The sequence below is a fragment of the Neoarius graeffei genome, chromosome 19 (assembly GCF_027579695.1).
Source record: "Neoarius graeffei isolate fNeoGra1 chromosome 19, fNeoGra1.pri, whole genome shotgun sequence".
Taxonomy (NCBI): Eukaryota; Metazoa; Chordata; class Actinopteri; order Siluriformes; family Ariidae; genus Neoarius; species Neoarius graeffei.
Genome location: NC_083587.1, coordinates 65,669,738 through 65,692,347, shown reverse-complemented (window position 1 = coordinate 65,692,347; position 22,610 = coordinate 65,669,738). Strand labels below are relative to the sequence as shown.

Below are 22,610 nucleotides of genomic sequence, written 5' to 3'. Positions count from 1 at the left end.
AGCATGGAAAGTCAGACATAAGACACAAATTGGAGTTGATTAATGTTGTGAGAATAAATATAGCGAACACCTGAAGCACAAAATGTAGCTAGCTAGCACACAGCACTTAAAAGTCGTTTATATAGATATTGTAAAGGCACAGAGCTCATGGAAACGACACAAAATGATCAAGAACGTCAACATTTTCCTCAGATATGCTGGTTAATTTCTAAAAAAAAGACTTTCTAAGACTAAAACTGCAGTGTAAAAGTATTAACCGGAAAGTATAACTGAACTTCCGCCATATTGGAAAATGGCAGTGCTATCAAAAATGAAAACAACCTCAATTTAGGGAATATTATAATATTATTGCAAAATGTGATACAATTTTAGAAATTTATCATGACTAACATTTCATATCGGCACATATCTACATTTTACCAGGTCTTGATTGTACTGGACAACATAAAACTGTTCAGTGAAACCCAAAAAGACAAAAAGAAAACAGCTCATATTAAATAACACAATCATTAAACCATTATTATACCTCAGTCTCTGATTGAGGATTGTACCTTATTAGCTTTATAAATGCTTGAATGTGTGATTGCCGTGTGGCTAGCTGCGTTCAAATCCTAGCTACATGGCACAATAGAAGAAAAACTATGGCGTCTACATTACTGAAGGAACTTTATTAGCTATCAAGCGAGCTAATACGACTGAACTGAGGGTTTTTCTTGCTGCTGAGGTTCTGCTTGTTGTTCTTGAAATATACTTTGTTCTGTACATGGCAACTCGTGAAATATTAACACAGACGTTAATCAGGAAACCAACAATGACATGCTGAAAGCACTGAAGGCCAAAAATGAAATGCACACTTTCTAAGTTTAAACGATGATAAACTTAAGTGTAGTTCTGCTGAAAATGAGCGACTGAGATTAACACAGTGATCTAATTTTTGATATAAACCACATGCTTCATAGCGACAGCTGACATTTTGACTGTTGATCTGCTGCTTAAACTGTTTGAAGGGGTGTCTTTTTGCTGAACAGTGTTTTATATCACCTTCTAATTGAAAATTACTTTATTAATAATGATATAGTAGGCCTAGTGTTAAATTTGACATTTCATTGCCTCATCTCATCTCATTATCTGTAGCCGCTTTATCCTTCTACAGGGTCGCAGGCGAGCTGGAGCCTATCCCAGCTGACTACGGGCGAAAGGCGGGGTACACCCTGGACAAGTCGCCAGGTCATCACAGGGCTGACACATAGACACAGACAACCATTCACACTCACATTCACACCTACGCTCAATTTAGAGTCACCAGTTAACCTAACCTGCATGTCTTTGGACTGTGGGGGAAACCGGAGCACCCGGAGGAAACCCACGCGGACACGGGGAGAACATGCAAACTCCGCACAGAAAGGCCCTCGCCGGCCACGGGGCTCGAACCCGGACCTTCTTGCTGTGAGGCGACAGCGCTAACCACTACACCGCCGTGCCACCACATTTCATTGTAAGCCTGTTTAATCTTTTTTCAACATTTTCACCCTTTTCATTCTTCTGATCAAAAAGCATTTTATTTCTCTACAACAGGATCATTTTTGGCCAAAAATCTGGTGCGTACCTTTTCAATATAGTTCACTGATTGTCTAAATGACAGCTAGGGAGCCCCCTAAGGGTCATGTGGGGGATTTTTTTTAGCTACTTTTGCGTTCCCTCACAACACTTTTGTGTTATAACCCTTACCCTGATTGTGAGGGAACACAAAAGGAGCTCAAAAAAAAAAAAATCCCAACCATGATCCCACAGGCGGCACTGTAGTCAGCCAAGTCAAACACACATACACCGATTTTATTTCACATTAATTTATGAACTCGAAACATTCTCCATGCACTGTGACAAAGCGAACACATTGCATCAGCGCATCTTTCAAGAAGGAAACTGACATGAGATGTGACGAGATGAGATGCGACGAGAGCACCGGCTGAACAATCACGAACGTGAGATGAAAGAAAGGGCTTCCAGCTGGCCGATTAATATCTGAGCGTTCAGAACAGCGACACTGCTGTAAATCATTTTTGTCGATTGGAGAAAAGTAGACTTGGTGTATTTTTGAGTGCGTATTTTGTAGCTCTTGTGCAAAATGCGTAAAAGTTAGCAGGTCTGCACTTTTGTTCCGTTTTAGCCTCATTAGCCTCGTAGTTCTCACGGCAAACTAAAGAATCAAACTTCAGACAAACACCAAACTTTTTTTGGCTCCAGTGGAAATACGTGTACATCTCACTTTTGGCCAAACTGCTCTTTAACTTTGATCTGAAAGGCAGCGTAAATCTGAAATCAACAGATCATCATGGCAACTGAAACAAACGAATCTGAATATCAACATCAGACTGAATTTTGGCACAGAGGTGGGCGATACGGCAATACATATAAATCACAGAACATTTCAGACATTTTTCAGATACACAATACATTTATCACAATATTGATTTTTTTTTTTATAGTTGAAACACGGAATATTTTTTGTTTCAGTGCTTACAAAAAATAAACACTTGTTTACAGAATCTATGATTGGTCTAACTCTCTTCTGGCACATGCACTTAGTGTCTAAAAAATACAGGCGATACCTACAATATATCACGATAAATGATAAAATATTGTCATATCGCCCGCCCCAAATGTGCCAGAAAGGGGGCCAGGAAGCTTGTGTTAGGATATAAACCTCATTACTGGTTCAACTGATACTAAAATTCAAGCTACATTATGGTCTGTGTGTGTGTGTGGTTAAAATGGTTTCTCCAGTGTAGCTCTGAGCTGAGGAACAGCGCCCCCTTCAGTCCGGGCTGTTCCTCTGAGATGAGACTGCAGTGTGGAGAGCAGCAGGTGGGCATGGTTTCGAGTCCGTCTCGCTGATGCCCACCCTTGTGGCCCCGCCTGGCCCCTGCTCTTCTCCTCCTCCTCGTGACAGAATGGCGATGATGACGACGTTCAGTACAGGCTCCAGTCACGGTGCAGACGAGAGAAGGAAAGTCCCGAGGATGAAGACTGGGATGAGGACGAAGAGTCAACGGGACCCAGCTGCTTTCCACACACGCACTCTCAGTCCATCTTCTCCTTCTGGACCAGCCTGGGCGCGTCCACGAAGTCTCGGCCGTTGAAGAGGATCACACCGGCCGTGACCACGCTCGCCATTCCCCAGAACAGCACGTACGCTAACGTCTCCGTCCACGTCTCACCTGGGGATCAGAGTTTCGGCTATATCAACACACACAGCGATCTACACACCTAAAAACACTGAATTCTGGTTGGTCAGAAGGTGTGGACTCATTTTCCCCCATGTTCTTAATTTTTAACGTAGCGATAAATGGATAAAAATGTCGCACATACCAGCCATGAGCAGGCAGATAATGCACATGGAGAACGCCACCACCATGATGATTGGCAGCTGAAGGGCAAAAACACAAACATACTGATTAGAGGATACACAAAACTTAACCCATTGACGCCGGATGCTGCGTCAAGCAACATTGCCCTAGCGCCAGTTGTTGCATAACGCAACATTGCCCCAAACGCCGGTTGCTGCATAATGCAGCATTGTTGATTTGTCATTATTTTCAAGACTCATCTATGTGTTAACAAATGTGTTAGTGTTAATGCTGAATGAGCATGATCCAATAAAAGCAGAGAATTTTATCTTTTAAATGCAACTTATTTCATGTCTTTATGTGCTTCAGAGGCTGAGATATTGAATTTTTAATAGGCGTTTTCAATTAATTATTTTTATTTCAGAAAACCCTCAGGCAGATGGGGACCTTTTCTAAAAACTGGCTTAGGCATTTGCAGACGTTTTTTTGCAGGCGTTTCAGGCGTCAATGGGTTAATATGACTGTGTGTGTGTGTGTGTGTGTGTGTGTGTGTGTGTGTGTGTGTGTGTGTGTGTGTGTGTGTGTGTGTGTGTGTTTCTCACCGTGAGAAACTTCCAGTCTTTGGCTTCATGGAGAGTAGTGCTCATGTCCACTTCATCTACAGCGTAGTTTCCTAAAAACAGATCGATGGAGTCCTGTACGAGAGACAGAAATGAAAGTTAGGAAGAAAAGTTAGCGATGTTGAGTGGGTGTGTGTGGACTGATCCTCACTTGTCTGAATCCATCTGAGAAATTGTTCTTGTAATATCTGATCATCGAGTTCCAGCCGTCCATCACTAACCCCCACTGTGTCCTCTTCCCCGTCCTGAAAATGAACACACACACACTTTTGTATATGGGTTGTTTTACAATCAGGGTACGTTTGTGTCACAGGGGTCCAAAATTCAAATTAAAAAAAAAAAACTATCAAATCTGCACTTTTGGAAATTAATACACATATGAACATAGGCATGTGTAATAGTTTGTATTATAACAAGTAGCTTTAAGCCGGGCTGGGAGAAACAAATCAAGTGATTCTCGGAGAGGACATTTTTTTTTTTTGGACAATTCAGAATCCACGACTTCCATAGTGCTTTTAAATATAAGGCTGTAAGCTTTGTGTTAGTTGTCTCTAATATTTATGTCCCGATATCTTGACCACATTTTAGGATGAAAACAGGGCTTTGAACCAGAATTTTTTTCCTATTGGTTCATTCCGAACAGAAACGGAATTTTAACGTTTCCGGTTTTGGGTTCCACCATTAAATAGACGTTCCTGAACCGGTTAGAACAAAAAAATGTCGTTCCCGGAACGGTTAATTACGTTCCCTGTCAGCTGTTTAACAAATGGCTATAAAATTATGTCTCTGTCTCATCCAGCTTAAGCCAAATGTAGGCTAATTCTATTACAACCTTCATTAAATAAGACAAGAAATAATTCAAAACAATTATTATTTCAAATGTTGGCGATTTGGATTCTCAGTACGTCTTCCCATCTACACAAACAGAAAAAGTGCCAAAAATGAAAGAGAATTCGTTTAGTGTTACCAAAGGCTAGTCAGGCCCTATAGAGGGCTACCGCATGACGTCACCGCGCCGCGAGATTTTGTTAGGCGCCATATTGGAAGACCAAGTACACATCTATGCAAGTACATACATACATAAAACAAACTACAGCTGAAATGTAGCCAGGGCCGGTTCTGCCCTAATCTGGACCCGGGTGCAACATCGCGCAACCCCCCCCCAAAAAAAAAAAACCACCAGTCTAAATCAGGACAACCATCACATAACTATAACTATAAACATTTTATATCAACTATTTTAACTAAATGGGCTATAATAAATAAGCCTGCAGGCAGCCACGGCGGGCTGCCTCAGAAAAGGAACCATTTGTCCTACCTTAAAACTCGTTTTGCATTTTCTGCCTCCTTTTTTGTATTTTCGACCCTCCGTTTATTTTCTTTCCTTTTCTGAAAATGCGATTTGTGTCCAGACATTTTGTTCTGCTACCAACGAACTAACTCGTCAGGTCTCGTCTCTCAAGCCCGCGATGATTCCCGTGGGAGGGGCAACAACTGATACATTTTTACAAACAGCCAATAGGGAGGTTGCAACGTTCAGGCTCTTCTTTGCTCACAGACACTCAGTAATGCAATTACTCACTTATTATCACATGGAGACGTGATAGTAGTCCACCCTCCCGCTCTCTCCATTCAGTCAGCGAACGTCACACAGGAAGTGAACCCCAGCGGGTCATAGAAACTTGCGCAGGAGAAGAATGACTTTTTTTATTTGTAGGCTACGGAAACTTTGAGGAACGAAATAAAAACCGGTATTAACCGGTTACCATTATTTTTAATAAGCGTTTCTGTTCCGGAGCATAAAAAATAATAAAGTTTCTGGTTTCGTTTCTGTTCCATGTGAAATAGAAAAAGTTCCGGGTTTTCGTTTTCGTTCCTTGAACCGGTTCAAAGCCCTGGATGAAAATAATCATTTTAGATATGTTATTTTATATTGAAAAATGAGCTGTCTCGGAGAGGACATTTTTTTGACACAGTTACATACTAATTTGATCAAAACAGTCTGAAAACTTACTGGCATTCAACATTAAAACTTAACTCTGTTTCCAATGATACGGAACCAAATATTTGTTTTCTGGTATAAAGAATGATGTAAGTGCATCCCTTTTGGAGCTACCTGTGGTCAAAAAAGCACTTTTTCTAAATGACACGAGTAATTTTGCTAAATATGACATATATTGCCATGCATTCACCAAAAATAACGTTATCACCAAATTGTTTTTTGCATGGTAAATAGAGCTATCACAGGGCTACAATAAACAACCAAGTTTATTTAGTCAAGCTTTTTGATATTGAAGATAAGTGTTAAATGTGATTTTTAGCTTGCGTACCCTGATTGTAAAACAACCCTTATATAAAAACATATCTACATCACAAAAATAGTATAAAAAGTGTATAATTTTGGCCCTGCTAAGTGCTAGGTGTGTGTTTGCAGTGAATCCTCACCGTGTGAAGTCTGTCTTCAGTGCTCCTGTCCCAGCGTACTGCTTAGCACACGCGTTAGCGTTGTCGGCCCACGCTACGCGCACACAAAACACAAAGAGGAGTGACCGCACTGCGTAATAAACATTTATCTGAAACATATTTTAAATTATCTCACCGTTCTTGTAAATCTTTTCAAAATCAACCTGATCCTCGATTCTCTGTCCAACATACAGGACGCCCATTCTCTACAACATCATGAGATAATCAGCATCATAAATATGTACGTCAGCATCATTTTCCTATAACAACACGTCCCCAAAGTGTTTTATTCCTCTTTGACCACAGCAACGTGTTAATGATTTGCTAACGTCACTTTACAGCCGCTCTAAACAGTCACTCCATTCTGATGCGACATGAAATCGGAAACTGTAAACTTGTATGACGTGTTAGAAACACTGTCATTTCATAATCACGAACATAATCACATTTAATATCTACAGCAAAATGTGTGAAGAATTAACACTTAACCTGAGACCATGTTATATGTACGTTAGATATAACGGGTGTTCCTCTATCCACATTCACTGGATACGAGCAATCACACGCTCCGATTGGCTACTCTACTACGAGGCTATCAGCTTGCTCATATACCGTGAGTAGAGAAAAACAAAATGGCGGAGCATGTTGTTGAACCAACTGAGGACAAAATAAAAACTCTACTCAAAAATAAAACCCAAAAAAATACAAAAAAAAAAAAGAGCAACAAAATATGGAATGAAAGTATTTGATGGTAAAAACGTATCTTTTTTATTTTCAAGAATTATTATTATTATTATTATTATTGCATTTTTCACAAATTGCTCGTCATTTCACCAGTTTGTTTACATTCTAAGCGGAAATTATTTTGTCGGACGTTTTGTATAAAGTTTTTATTTATTGAATTTGCAATAAATAAAAATAAAAATGCTCCGTTTCTCAAAATCCCGTGAATGTGGACAGAATAAAACAGTTATTCCACTCAATCTCGTCGTACATGGATTATAGGGAACTTGGTGCTACGTAACTCATCAACTATCAGCTCATGTACGACTCAATTTCGAGGAATAACTTAAATAGAAAAATTACAATATTCTATCAACATGATAATAAACTATGTCACCATACACTTTTCTAAGAGAGCGCAGATTTAATCAAATGCTTTAAGCCTCGGTCACAACCGGCTGTACGTGCTCCTACGGCCGGTCTACGTGCAAAAAACGCAAGAAACGCAAGGAGTGCGTGCGTGAAACGCACGGAGGGCGCACGTGTGACGTGCTGATTTTCGAGCCGTAGACTGGCCGCAGACCGGCCACAGAAGTTCTTTGTCATGTCAAACAAACTCTACGGGCGCTTACGTTTTTTTCAGGTTGCAAGACAAACTTACGGCCAACGTGCGTCTTTCTCCACGAACAAAAAAAACCGCAGCGATTTGGGAAACGTCAAAAATCGCACGGCCAAAAAATCATACGTCCGGTTGTGACCTAGGCTTTTGGGTCGTTGTTTTTTTTTTAATTATAAACATTAAAAGCAGCTGATTTGATAAATATTTTACACTGAAGCGTTAAAATTGTAAAATATGAACAGAATTTTACATCTTATTTTTTCCTCCTTTTCAAGGCATTAATTAAAAGTATAATATTCTCAAAACAAACAAACAAAAACTTTAGTTTTTCCCGCCCAGGTTATTTTTAAAATGCAAACAACCATTTTGCTGGAAACTTCTTACCAAATATGAATAAATATCGTGTATCATGATTCTGATATTTTTGTCATATCGTCCACACTTAATGTATTCATGTTAATGAGAGAGAAAAAAACAAAATGTAAACGGAAAACCAGATCCATGTATGTTATTACTGCTATTTAATCATTAAACTCCATAGAGTACAGCACACACACGCACTCCTGTATTAATACACGATTACACTACCGTTCAAAAGTTTGGGGTCACCCAGACAATTTTGTGTTTTCCATGAAAAGTCACACTTTTATTTACCACCATAAGTTGTAAAATGAATAGAAAATATAGTCAAGACATTTTTCTGGCCGGGCGGCACGGTGGTGTAGTGGTTAGCGCTGTCGCCTCACAGCAAGAAGGTCCGGGTTCGAGCCCCGTGGCCGGCGAGGGCCTTTCTGTGTGGAGTTTGCATGTTCTCCCCGTGTCCGCGTGGGTTTCCTCCGGGTGCTCCGGTTTCCCCCACAGTCCAAAGACATGCAGGTTAGGTTAACTGGTGACTCTAAATTGAGCGTAGGTGTGAATGTGAGTGTGAATGGTTGTCTGTGTCTATGTGTCAGCCCTGTGATGACCTGGCGACTTGTCCAGGGTGAACCCCGCCTTTCGCCCGTAGTCAGCTGGGATAGGCTCCAGCTCGCCTGCGACCCTGTAGAACAGGATAAAGCGGCTACAGATAATGAGATGAATGAGATTTTTCTGGCCATTTTGAGCATTTAATCGACCCCACAAATGTGATGCTCCAGAAACTCAATCTGCTCAAAGGAAGGTCAGTTTTATAGCTTCTCTAAAGAGCTCAACTGTTTTCAGCTGTGCTAACATGATTGTACAAGGGTTTTCTAATCATCCATTAGCCTTCTGAGGCAATGAGCAAACACATTGTACCATTAGAACACTGGAGTGAGAGTTGCTGGAAATGGGCCTCTATACACCTATGGAGATATTGCACCAAAAACCAGACATTTGCAGCTAGAATAGTCATTTACCACATTAGCAATGTATAGAGTGGATTTCTGATTAGTTTAAAGTGATCTTCATTGAAGAGAACAGTGCTTTTCTTTCAAAAATAAGCACATTTCAAAGTGACCCCAAACTTTTGAACGGTAGTGTATGTAGTCTGAGTGTGGCGTGTTTCTGAAGTGTGTGACTGCACCGTCACCTGCAGCTGAGACTGAAGCGATCGTCTGGCCAGGAGGCTCTGAACCACATTGGTACGGTCCAGACAATCCATACAGTTGCTCCGGAACGTCCCCTCCTGCTGCATTTGGACCGTTCCGTCTGCATCCACCAGGAAGAAGCTGTTAACAGAGTCAACAATGAACGCTCACTGAACTTGCCCTGTGTGTATCTGCGCTTCAGAGCTACTAATGATACCCGAAGTCGTCCTGCTGCTCGGCCACTGTGTCCACCAGGATCTGCAGCCGATGCCACCTCATCCTACTGCACTCCTTATGAAAGTCAAAGGCCACGTACCTGCAGAAAGAAACACACACACACACACACACGCCCGGATTTTGTTAGCATTAGTGCTGTTTTATTTACTTTATAAAGCCCTTAATGAGTCACTCACTTGATCATGCCGTTGCCGAGACTCTCCACCATCTTGGCAAAAGCGAGCTCGAGAGGTTTCTCAGAACCTTTCTGATTAATCTACATGAGACAAAATTAAAAAACAAAAAGTTCCTGTAGTTCAAAGAACACTACAAATAAATTTTCGTCATGAGCAAGCCGTGAAGGACGTACCAGATTTAAAATGACTTGTCGGCCGTAGGTTATGATCTGCGAGTCAAAATGTCTCTGAAAACCATCCAGCTGTGACCAAGAGTGAAAATAAAGCAATACAATACGTCTTACACACAAACATGCACATGAATTTTCCTACAAAGGAAATGAATCATCACGTATAACATCTCACGTGATTGCCACTCTTGCTGATCTGCGGTTTGGGTTTGTATTTCAGGTTTGGACGCTGGGACCAGAAGAACGGAATGGAGCCACGTGTCTGTGAGAAGGGATGGATCAGATCCCATATTGATTACACAAATCTGCATAATCTCATAAGAAACTCCAGATTTTGGTTCTCTCTGACTCACTTGAATGAACGAAGCCTTGGCGCCGCTATACTGAACGATCTGCTCCGTCTCCACGAAGTTTGCCGCGTGACCCTCAGAGTCGATCCCTGAAAACACGGACTGATTAGGACACTGCGATACGACATGGTATTGTGCGGATCAAGGGGTTAAAGCATGCACCTCGGACGTAGTACCGAACGCCGGCGCGGAAGCAGCTCCTCCTGGAGATCAGGTTCCAGTCGAAGATCTTCCCGTTGATGCAGCAGGACTTCATAGCGATGACTGAGAGCGCACGCGGAGTTAAGGAGGGTTAAAAGAGAAAGACTCTGGAAACTACAACAAAAAGGCTGCAATAATTGTGAAGCGAATCTGATACATTAGCGCAGGAAATGGCTAAAACGTTCAGTGAAATCATGAGCGTGTAGAAAAATCCAGTGAGAATGGTGGTGTGTGTTCAGTGTGGAGTTCTGTAAGGATACAGCCGTGGATCACAGGACAGGCGAATCTGTGCAGCTGCAAAACAAAACACAGAGAGAAATACAACATCTACTGATACAGGGAAGAAGCGTGCACGTTTTACTGTTTAAGATAATTATGTGGCTGAATGATCTATTTGTCCGTTGGTCATCTGTACTCCAGTCCATCCGTCTGATTTGATCTGTACGCTCGCCTGTCTGATCCGTACATCCATCTGTCTGGCCAATCTGTCTGCTTGTCCATGTATCGGTCCTTCGGTGCGTCTGGCCTGACCTGTCTACCCGTGTGTGTGTGTAATATATGTTTTTATTTTTTACCTATATGTGTGTGTTTACCTCAGGCTGTGTGCTGAAGTCTCTCAGCAAGTGGCCGTTCCACACAAACCTCTGATCCGCCTACACGCCACAAAATACACAAAAAGCACTCAAATTTCTCTTTGTTTTTCAAAATCATACACTCACATACATAACTCTCACTCACTCTTTCTGTCTCTCTCCCTCTCTGTATCTGTCTGTCTCTCTGTTTCTCTCTCTGTCTCTCTCTGTCTGCCTATCCATCTGTCTGTTTCTCTCTCTCTCCCCCTGCCTCACTCTCTCTGTCCGTCTCTCTCTGTATCTGTCTGTCTCTCTGTTTCTCTCTGTCTGCCTATCCATCTGTCTGTTTCTCTCTCTCTCCGTCTGTGAGTCTCTCTCTCTCCCCCTGCCTCACTCTCTCTGTCCGTCTCTCTCTGTATCTGTCTGTCTCTCTGTTTCTCTCTCTCTCTGTCTATCCATCTGTCTGTTTCTCTCTCTCTCTCCCCCGCCTCACTCTCTCTGTCCGTCTCTCTGTATCTGTCTGTCCCTCACTGTCTGCCTCTCTTTCTCTCTGTTCATCTGTCTGTCTCTCTCTCTGTATCCGTCTGTCCCTCACTGTCTGCCTCTCTTTCTCTCTGTTCATCTGTCTGTCTCTCTCTCTGTCTGTCTGTCCATCCATCTGTGTCTCTCTCTCCATCTGTCTGTCTCTCTATCTGTCTGTCCGTCCATCGCTCTCTCTCTCTCCCCATCTGTCTGTCTCTCTCTCTCCGCCTGTCTCTCTGCCTGTCCGTCCGTCTGTCCCTCTCTCTCTGTTTGTCCATCCGTCCATCCCTCTCTCTCCCCGTCTGTCTGTCTCTCTCTCCATCTGTCCGTCCATCTCCCTCTTTCTCGCTGTCTGTTTATCTGTCCGTCTCTCTCTCTCTCACTGTCTGTCTCTCTCTCTCTGTTTGCCTCTGTCTGTCTGTCTCTCTATGTCTGTCTGTCTCTCTCTCTGTCCGTCTCTCTCTCTCCCCCCCCTCTGTCTGTCTGTCTCTTTCTGTCTGTCTGTCTCTCTCTCTCTCTCTGTGTGTCCGTCTCTTTCTCTCTCTCCCCCTCTCTCTCCCCCTCTGTCTCTCTCTCTGTCTCACCCTCTCCAGCAGACTCATCTCCTGAAACTCTGGGCTGGTGTTGGCGAGGCGCTGCAGGGTGTGTGTGAGGTCGTAATCAGTGGCGAAGTAAAAGCCGTCTGTGTTCAGGATGCTGTTGATCATCGCGAGGAAGGCCTTGTTGTCCTGCATCTAAACGATCGCATCAGCCCACCAGAAAAAAAACACAAAAGGCGTGAATAAAAACATTACAGAAGCGTCATGTTAAATTAATTCAACATGTTCAATAAAACAGACGTTACACCCTGTACCGAGACGAAATCCTGAGATAACTCGACCCCAAAACCTTTCCACACCTGCGTGTCTGTGAGGTGCAGCACCGTCTTCTTATACGAGATCACGTCGAACTCCACGGCCTTCCACACGGCGTGTCCCAGCAGATCCCCCACTTTCCTCTTCTTGGTGATCACGATGAGGTACATGCCTAAAGTGACGGGATTACATCAGAGTTACTTACGCGGATTAAATCATGCTCGCTTCAAACTAGCCTAAAGTTAGTGCTCGCTAACTAGCCTGCTAAGAGTTAGCCTGCAGTTCAGAGTGAAATTCGCTCCTGACCTGCTACCAGCCGGATCGTTCCCATGATGCCACATATCGGCCGGGTCACTGCTGAAGGCGGGATGTCTTTCATCCCTGCAACACAAACACAGGCGTCAAGTGTGTCCTGGAATTATTTATTATCAGTTCCACATGCTATAACACTTTATACACGCAGTTCTAGTTAAACTTTCCATGTTTCCATGCAGGGAAATTCTAAAATTAGTTGGGTTTAAAAGGGTGGAGCCACCCCTCCTTCACTGTGACTCACAGGGTTAGCTCATGTTAGCTGTGACAACTTAATGTAAATTACGCATCAGATTAGACTAGATTAAATTAGTTTAGATTAGACATCCCTGTAGATTAGTGGAGTTTAGATTACATTAGACAAAATTCAAATTTTGTATTAGCGGTCCCTTTAGATTAGATGAGTTTGGATTTGAATAGAATAGATTAATTTCCATTAGATCAGACATTTTAGGCTAGTTTACATTTTTGTCATGCCTGCAGATCAGCGAGGATTAGATTCATTTAAATTAAACGTCTCTGTAGGTTAGACTGGATTAAATTAGACTAAATTAGATGAGACATCCCTGTGAATCAGACTGGATGAGATTAGTCATCCCTGTATATTAGACTGGACTAGATTAAAAATCCCTGTACGTTAGATTAGAATAAATTCCAATCATCCCTGTAGATTAGACGTCCATGTGGATAAAGGAATTCAACAGTGCATCAGTCTCCTGGTGTTTCTCCTGTCCTACCTATCAGCGTCATCTCTGTAGACACCCGGTCAATCGCAAGCACTTCGTTAGCGCCATCGTCACACGCCTCAATGTAGAACTTCTCAGGCGTCGTGTGCCTACGGAGGGAAAAGGAGACACAAGTAAGAGGATGAGTAAGTTAACAAGTACCAGATCACTTTTACCACAAACACAACCCATCAGCTGGGACGTGTTGGATTGGATGATGTTTGATTTGAGTTTTAAGTGCTAGTTTCATCCTGCAATCACAAGGACAAGTCTGTCTAACAATTCCACTTTCAAACTGCGTTCCTACATTACCCACAATGCCATTCGGCTACCTGCTGATAGCACCGTGGTGAGATTTAGCCCTGGGTTTATTTCTACATTAGATTAGATTAGACAGAACTTTATTGATCCCTCAGGGAAATTAAAATTTCAGCGGTATCATTACAGGATAAACAGAGAATAGAAAATAGAGAAAACTTCTAGATAAATTAAATTAAGTATTTACATATACAAATATAAAAAAGAATAAGATATGGGAAAAGAAGAAAGAAAGAAAAAAAGTCCAGCAGGAGAGGTATTGCACATTATATTGCACATTGTCCAGTATTGCTTTTTGTCAGGCTAGGCTGCTGCTCCTTCCCATCCCGTCCTCTGTCCTCCTGTTCCCCCTCCTCCCCCCCAGAGAGGAGTTGTACAGTCTGATGGCGTGAGGGACAAAGGAGTTTTTGAGTCTGTTTGTCCTGCACTTGGGAAGGAGCATTCTGTCACTGAACAGGCTCCTCTGGTTGCTGATGACGGTGTGCAGAGGGTGACTGGCATCGTCCATGATGTTCAGTAGTCCAGCTTCACGCCGACCACAGAGCCGGCCCGCCATGAAAATAATGATGCAGCAGCACTTTAGTGTTGAGTGTTTTCATCATCGTATCGCTCACTAACTACTCAAGGCAAGTCTCTGTCATCATCCAGCTGCATTGCATTCTGGGATTTTGAGTCCAGTATGACCTTAATGTCCTCTTGTGACATCAGAGCCACAGATAAGTGCTAACTTCTCACAAGAATAACACAAATACAGGGGCGTCATGGCTCAGGTGGCTAAGGCGCCATACCATAAATCCGGGGACCCGGGGTCTCTCTCTCCCACTCATTTCCTGTCCTGTCTCTACACTGTCCTATCCAATAAAAGTGAAAAAAGCCCAAAAAAAAAATCGAAAAAAGAATAACACAAATACAAGTCCAATCAACTGAACAAATTCTCACCAAGCACATCATAACTCCTTCAATATGATTATTTTAATGCGTTTCAGAAAAATGTGGAATTGTACTTTAATAGTGACTAATGTACCAAAACAACTCAAACAGCAACATATGGATTGAGAATATTTGATTTTATTTAAATTTACACAAAGATCCACAATCATTGAAAAAAAGTTCATTAATATTCAGTTAAAGGAGTGTTAAAAGAAAAATCTTTGCTTTCTAAAACACCTTAAAGCTGCTCTTCATGGGCTGAAGCTGTTACTGAGAGCTCCAGATTACTAACCGGGTGTTTCAGAGATAAGCTCGGGTCCTGTGTGATGATTCAAGTGTAAAATATTTCTGTTCTCATCCGGAAACCCGTCTCACTGTCTGACAGCTCTGTCTCTCAGCTCTGTTCTCTGTCTCTCAGCTGTGTTCTCAGCAGCTCTGTCCTGTTCTCAGCAGCTCTGTCTCTCAGCTCTGTCCTGTTCTGAGCAGCTCTGTCCTGTTCTCAGCTTCTCTGTCTCTCAGCTGTTCTCTGTCTCTCAGCTCTGTCCTGTTCTGAGCAGCTCTGTCTCTCAGCAGCTCTGTTCTCTGTCTCTCAGCAGCTCTGTCTCTCAGCAGCTCTGTTCTCTGTCTCTCAGCAGCTGTCTCTCAGCAGCTCTGTCCCTCAGCTCTGTTCTGTCTCTCAGCTCTGTTCTCTGTCTCTCAGCTCTGTTCTCTGTCTCTCAGCTCTGTTCTCTGTCTCTCAGCAGCTGTCTCTGTCCCTCAGCAGCTCTGTCCCTCAGCAGCTCTGTCCTCTGTCCCTCAGCTCTGTTCTCTGTCTCTCAGCTCTGTCCTGTTCTGAGCAGCTCTGTCCCTCAGCTCTGTTCTCTGTCTCTCAGCTCTGTCCTGTTCTGAGCAGCTCTGTCTCTCAGCAGCTCTGTCTCTGTCTCTCAGCAGCTCTGTCCCTCAGCTCTGCTCTCTGTCTCTCAGCAGCTCTGTCCCTCAGCTCTGCTCTCTGTCTCTCAGCAGCTCTGTCTCTCAGCAGCTCTGTCCCTCAGCTCTGCTCTCTGTCTCTCAGCAGCTCTGTCTCTCAGCTCTGTTCTCTGTCTCTCAGCAGCTCTGTCTCTGTCTCTCAGCAGCTCTGTCTCTGTCTCTCAGCAGCTCTGTCTCTGAGCAGCTCTGACACACCGCCAGCATTAGCAAAGCTGAACAGCCACTCAGGAGAATAACTTGTTTGCTAGCAGACAAAATATAAATAACACCAAATTTCTCTTCTAAAATATTAAAATAATCAGATTTCATATAAAACGAACGAGAAGAAACGACTCGCAGTAGTTTAAAGTTATAAAGCAGTAACAGTTGGTTAAATGGCGAAAGTCAGCACTTACAAACTGAAGCTGTTGTAGGTGGCCGCCATTTTCCCTTCACTGAAGCTCCGCCCACTGTGACGTGGCACTCAGTACAACACCCTTACATCAGAGCCATAATAATAATAATAATAATAATAATTTCATTGTAAAATATTTTCTAATCCATTCTAGTGTATTACCTTTATTTATAAAATATAACTCAAAATTGGAACTGTTTTTTTCTGCTGTTATAAAAATGAGCAGCAAAATCCAGATTTTTTTGTGTATTTAAATAAATTCCATACTTTATTATTACATAAAAATATATAGTAACAGTTTATTATATTAAATATTTATTGTATTATTTTATATTGTAATATTTTATATCATATATTAAATATATAGGAATATTTTATATAGCAATATTTTTATATACCTTAATTTTTCATTTCTTTAATAATTTCATATGTAAAATATTTTCTAATCCATTCTAGTGTATTACCTTTATTTTTAAAATATAACTCATAAAATTAGAACTGTTTTTTTTTTTTGCTGTTATAAAAATAAGTGGCAAAATCCAGATTTAATTTTTTGTTTATTTAAATTCCATACTTTATTACTATATAAAAATACAGTAGGGCGGCACAGTGGTGTAGTGATTAGCGCTGTCGTCTCACAGCAAGAAGGTCCGGGTTCGAGCCCCGTGGCCGGCGAGGGCCTTTCTGTGTGGAGTTTGCATGTTCTCCCCGTGGCCGCGTGGGTTTCCTCCGGGTGCTCTGGTTTCCCCCACAGTCCAAAGACATGCAGGTTAGGTTAACTGGTGACTCTAAATTGAGCGTAGGTGTGAATGTGAGTGTGAATGGTTGTCTGTGTCTATGTGTCAGCCCTGTGATGACCTGGCGACTTGTCCAGGGTGTACCCCGCCTTTCGCCCGTAGTCAGCTGGGATAGGCTCCAGCTTGCCTGCGACCCTGTAGAACAGGATAAAGCGGCTACAGATAATGAGATGAGATGAGAAACATACAGTAATATATATACACACACACCTTTATTTTTTAAAATTTAATTAATGTATTATTTTCTTTATTATTTAATAATAATTTCTAATCCATTGTAGTGTATTGAGTTGATTGGTGTGTGTAGGAGCCAGCTCCATGGCTCAGGGGTGAGAGAACTGGTCTTGGAAAAAAAAACAGGAACACCAACTGGAATTGTTACACACTCACCTGGAAGAGGACCCAGGTTTATTTTGTCCCCATGTACAGTGAGTAGGAAGGGAAGAGAGGCAAAAAAAATCTCCAAGGATCACTGTTGGTGAATTACAAGCAAAAGTAAAATCTTGGGGTTTCCAAGTCTCCAAAACCACCATCAGACTCCACCTACATACCAACAGATTATTTAGAAGGTGCCGGAAAAAAAAAGCCTGTCAGTTAACCACAAACATGTAGGTTCTAACCCTTCTTACTAATCTTTACAAGGGCTACCAATAATCAGAGAGCACACAGGATTTATACACTAACTACTTTTGTTCTATTTATTCACTAACTCACGTCTTCTTGACTCTCTCTCTCACACACACACACACACACACACACCTTTTTTAACTATAGTAAATAGGATTGGAATTTTTTTAATTACACTTCCTTGTTTTACGGTTGGAATTTACTTGCTTATGTTAGTACATTTATAAAGTTAATAATAGTCCTTGGTATACTCGTGTTTTATAAAAGTAATTTTTAATTTAAAAAGATTCACAAAATTTTCTTAAATTGCTCAGTTCATACATCAAAAAAACTTTGAAAATAAATTTTAAACTATAAAACATTTTGCAAAGCAATAACTGGAGGTAACAGTGTATTATCTTGTCTCGGCTCGTAATTATGTTTTTTTTATTACCTCCGCCAAGGAGATTATGTTTTCGGTGGCGTTGGTTTGTTGGTTTGTCTGCAACATTACGGAAAAAGTTATGAACGGATTGCTCTGAAATTTTTTCCAGAGGCGTGACTGGGCACAAGTAACAATCCATTAAATTTCGGCGGTGATCCGGATCACCTTCTGGATCCCAGATTTTTTTAAAGGATTCTTGGCGGAGGTCTGCGCTCTCCGAGTGCTTTTCTAGTTACATATATTTTTACTCGGCCGTGAAGATATCCTCTAACGAGGATAAATGGAAATAAAGCTTTTGAAGAGAAACACAGACAATTCTCAAATCACATTTGCAGTGCAGATTTCATGAAAGCGTTCCAGCTACATAATAAAAACAGTCATTTGTGAGCCAAAAGAGTCGACTCTTCTTGGTGAGACACACCAAATGAATCTGATTCACTGAAAAGAGTCACAGTTCCCATCGCAGATATTTTGTTTCTTTACACTTTAATTAAATCAAGTCACAAAATGACGCAAAAGAATTAACACCCTTTAAAACAAGGGAATATCTTTTCAGACCTCTTTTCCAAATGCGAGATCTAAACACCGAAATAAAAAATGGGGAGAAAAGTTCTTGAATTATAAATGAAATAAAGGTCAGCTTTGTGGCTTGGTGCTTTTCTTTGGATGCCAGTGTGTGTGTTTCAGGCTGGTGCTCGGCTGCCGGCGGAGCAGTGTGTCGCCCCGGTCGATGTCTTTCGGCTCGTCGTAAACAGTCGATATGTGAAAATCAGGCCGAGGTTTTTTAAATGGTTGGAAATTGCTGAGCTTTTCCCCGTGATACCTGCACAGAAAAACAAGTCCTTTTTTTTTTTTAAATACACTTAAAAAAAAAAAGACAATTACATTAAATTCAAGCATCATCTTATGTCATTAGTGCGTGAGGAAATAAGTGTTTGTGTAATAAAGTGTGCACTCACCCAAAGCCTCTCTTACAGTTGGGATGCTGCCCTTCATTCTCTAAAGCCTCGGGAATCCCTGAGCGGGAGTGTCCGAGTCCCTCGCCGTCTTTCCAGCCCTGTTTCTCCATCACACGCCGCCCCACACCCTACAACACACACGACAATTTGTACGTGTCAGCAATCAGATTTGCAATGAACAGTATTCCAATAACACTAACTATGTGAGATATACTGATTTCATCGCCTCCACGAGATCCAGAGATCTTTATATTTTGCGCATGAGATCTGAAATTGAACATGCACTCATACGGGTTCTAACTCAAAAATACGCCTTTTTTCTATGCCATTTTCTTCCCAATAAAAACAAGAGAAACAAAATAAAAGAGTCCTGAATGAGCGACAGTATCATTGATGTATTTAGTGTTTTGATATTAACCAAAACCACCCAGAAGCACCTAAAAAAATAAATAATAAAAATAAATTCCACCAGCCAGCTGAGTTTTCATGATTGCCACTGCCTGCAAGCAGCTCCCGACTGCACAACTGTTCATATCATTCCTCCTTCTGATGCCGTCCTTGAACTAATATGGAGGGCATGACCGGGTCCCTGTCTTTATTTAGGTTTATCATCATCAGTTCTGGATTGTTTATAGTAAATAGTTTATTATGAGGCTTTAAAAAGAGTAAATCGTAACCATGAGCAGGGGGAAAAAAAAAAAAAAAAAAAGAAAAACCTTCCACTGAAACGTTCTCACCTTCGTGAATTTCTCGAAGGTGCCGATTTTCTGCTGGAGGATCCCCGGCTGCTCCGCTCCGTCCCTCAGTCGCTTCTCATAGCGCATTTGTACGTAGTCTCTGGAGTCCATGTCTCCTCCGTCTGATTGGCAGCAGCATTGTAACCATGGCAAAGTTCAATTAATACAACCGATTAACTAATTAACTCATGAACTAAATTACATCAACAAACTTAAAACACTTCTGACTCAAACTGAGTTATAAATAAAGTTGTATAAATAAAACTCTTTGTGACTCAGAGTTACTCAGTAATAATAATAATAGCTTTTTTAAATCTTTATCGTACCTTTGTCGTAGTAGACGCTCATGTCAACGTCCCAGTCATCTGCTGTTTGCTCATCAAAGTCTATAAAAAAATTAAAATAAATCATGATCACAAACGAATAAAGGACCATAAAGTGCACACTGTTACCAATGAACTCGACTTAATCGCAGTGTAATAACATCATTAACGAGCCTCACTGGGCACTTCCTGTCAAGCTCTGAGCTGTTCCTGTGGACTCGTGATTAAAAAAAATAGCTGTAAACATTTACTAAAGCTCCTTCCTGAATACATACCATTAGTTACACACAGCATGACGTGGTGATAAAAATCAAAATCAAAATAAATTTTATGCTTTATACAAAAAATGCTGCTTTTATTATGATTTTTTTCACATCTGTACTATTTTCATTATGTCATTTTCAAATAATTTATTACTTCTTTTAATCTGTTTTTAATTATTTGTATTTTGATCTAAATATTTGATTTGCCTTCAGGCTTTTTAAATTAACAGGATATTATTTTTAAGCCATTTTTATTTACTCGTTCATTTATAATTTTTTAAACAATTTAATATGGCGTTAACATTTCTTCTCTTTCTTAATTACTTAAATTTTAAAATGTTAAATATTTGATTGATGGTTTTAAGCCTTTTAATTTTAGCCATTTATTAATTATTATTATTATTATTATTAACTTTACATTAATTATTTCTAACTGTGAAATAACATCATTTTAATCCCTTTTCATATATTAGCATTTTTTACTTAAACATGTGATTAGTTTTTTTAAACTTTATTATTATGATTATTATTATTCCCTTACTTATGTATCTATTTATTTATCTGTACTGTTAATTCTAATTTTTTAAAAATAACTTAATACAGCTTTAACATTTAATTAAATATTTTTAACACTTGAGGTTTTAAATATTAAAAATTTTTTGATGATTTTATGTTTTTAATTACAATTTAACACTAACATTTTAATACATTATTATTTATACTGTTTTATTCAAATCATTTGTCTTTATTTACACTACCGTTCAAAAGTTTGGGGTCACCCAGACAATTTTGTGTTTTCCATGAAAAGTCACACTTTTATTTCCCACCATAAGTTGTAAAATGAATAGAAAATAGAGTCGAGACATTTTTCTGGCCATTTTGAGCATTTAATCGACCCCACAAATGTGATGCTCCAGAAACTCAGGTGGGGTTTACATTAGACCGTATCAGTGGATCATCAGATTAACGTTTTTAAAACGATTCGCGTGCACACAGCAACGCCAATACACGGATACGCTCGGCTCCGCAGGCATCCTGCGCTCCAAATCACTCCGCCCTGAACAGCGAGTGCCCTCTGGAGGGTGCGCACTCCGGCCCTGCGCAGCTCACAGAGCACGCGAGTGAAGCGCACGAGCAGTGATTCGGGACTGAGCCGCTGTGTGTGTGATCTCAGTGCATGTCGGGCATGCGCGTCACTTACCACTTGCAAGTGGAAGGATGGCAAGCCTAAAGACCATCATAACTACACAATGGGCAGTATTTGCATCAGTATTTGCAGTATTTTCATACTTTTATACTCTTTAATGAAAGGTGATACAAGGCGGAAGTCCGCGCCGTTTTTCAGCAGTCGCATCACATGACCAACGCCAGCGAATCAGGAAGGTGGATGTCACAGTGACGTTGTCCAATGACGACGCCAGCTAGAGCTCAGCACAGCGTATCCGCGTATCTCAATGTTTACACAGCACCGGACCAGACACGATCTGGATTGAATACGTGGACCCTGGCGGATTCCCGTTTCCCGGCGTTTCCAGGCGTTTTAATGTAAACGGACAGTGCATCCGCGAAGAAAACGAGACAGATACGGTCTAATGTAAACTTGGCCTCAATCTGCTCAAAGGAAGGTCAGTTTTATAGCTTCTCTAAAGAGCTCAACTGTTTTCAGCTGTGCTAACATGATTGTACAAGGGTTTTCTAATCATCCATTAGCCTTCTGAGGCAATGAGCAAACACATTGTACCATTAGAACACTGGAGTGAGAGTTGCTGGAAATGGGCCTCTATACACCTATGGAGATATTGCACCAAAAACCAGACATTTGCAGCTAGAATAGTCATTTACCACATTAGCAATGTATAGAGTGGATTTCTGATTAGTTTAAAGTGATCTTCATTGAAGAGAACAGTGCTTTTCTTTCAAAAATAAGGACATTTCAAAGTGACCCCAAACTTTTGAACGGTAGTGGAGATTTTTTTTTATTAACAATGCTTTTTCCAAAGACATGCAGTAGGTTAACGTGGGGCGGCCTTGGGCTGAGGTGCCCTTGAGCGAGGTACCGAACCCCTGACTGCTCCCCGGGCGCTCTGGTGTGGCTGCCCACTGCTCTGGGTGTGTGTGTGTGTGTGTGTGTACCGCTTCAGATGGGTTAAATGCAGAGGATGAATTTCACTGTGCTTGAAGTGTGCATGTGACAAATAAAGGTTTCTTCTTCTTTTTTTTCTTTGAAAGCTTTTGTTAATTATTTGTATTTGCTTTATTTTGTAGATTTTATGCTTTTTAAATCAGTAAAATAATTTGGATAATTCTAAACATTTAAGTGATGATTTCTCTTTGTGATGCTAATCGGGTTGTACAGCAGCGAGTGTAACGCCTCACGTGTGTGGAGAGCAGAAGTGTGTGCGTGAGATGTTAATCCAAATGTTAATGCAGATGT

The 22,610-nt window shown here is 41.1% G+C and overlaps 2 protein-coding genes across 2 annotated transcripts in view; both read right to left on the bottom strand.

The window, feature by feature from the left end:
• Positions 1-1,831: 1,831 nt before the first annotated feature.
• Positions 1,832-16,091, bottom strand: sacm1lb (SAC1 like phosphatidylinositide phosphatase b). Its single transcript, XM_060900460.1, has 20 exons — positions 16,048-16,091; positions 13,451-13,548; positions 12,708-12,782; positions 12,446-12,573; positions 12,132-12,281; positions 11,047-11,106; positions 10,714-10,747; positions 10,415-10,516; positions 10,256-10,341; positions 10,078-10,164; positions 9,906-9,974; positions 9,733-9,812; positions 9,537-9,635; positions 9,322-9,460; positions 6,567-6,636; positions 6,413-6,485; positions 4,119-4,212; positions 3,950-4,042; positions 3,370-3,427; positions 1,832-3,218 (listed from the first exon to the last, which is right to left on the bottom strand). The coding sequence occupies exons 1-20, from the start codon at positions 16,074-16,076 to the stop codon at positions 3,082-3,084; spliced, it is 1,761 nt and encodes a 586-aa protein (XP_060756443.1). The 5' UTR covers positions 16,077-16,091; the 3' UTR covers positions 1,832-3,081.
• Positions 16,092-18,363: 2,272 nt separating this feature from the next.
• Positions 18,364-22,610, bottom strand: part of gpatch3 (G patch domain containing 3) — an 8,688-nt gene continuing 4,441 nt past the window's right edge. Inside the window, exons 4-7 of the mRNA XM_060901008.1 lie at positions 19,917-19,976; positions 19,591-19,712; positions 18,854-18,981; positions 18,364-18,717 (exon numbers count right to left, since the gene is read on the bottom strand). Of these exons, the coding sequence (XP_060756991.1) occupies positions 18,531-18,717; positions 18,854-18,981; positions 19,591-19,712; positions 19,917-19,976 (497 nt within the window). The 3' untranslated portion in view covers positions 18,364-18,530. The remainder of the gene's footprint in view (positions 18,718-18,853; positions 18,982-19,590; positions 19,713-19,916; positions 19,977-22,610) is intronic.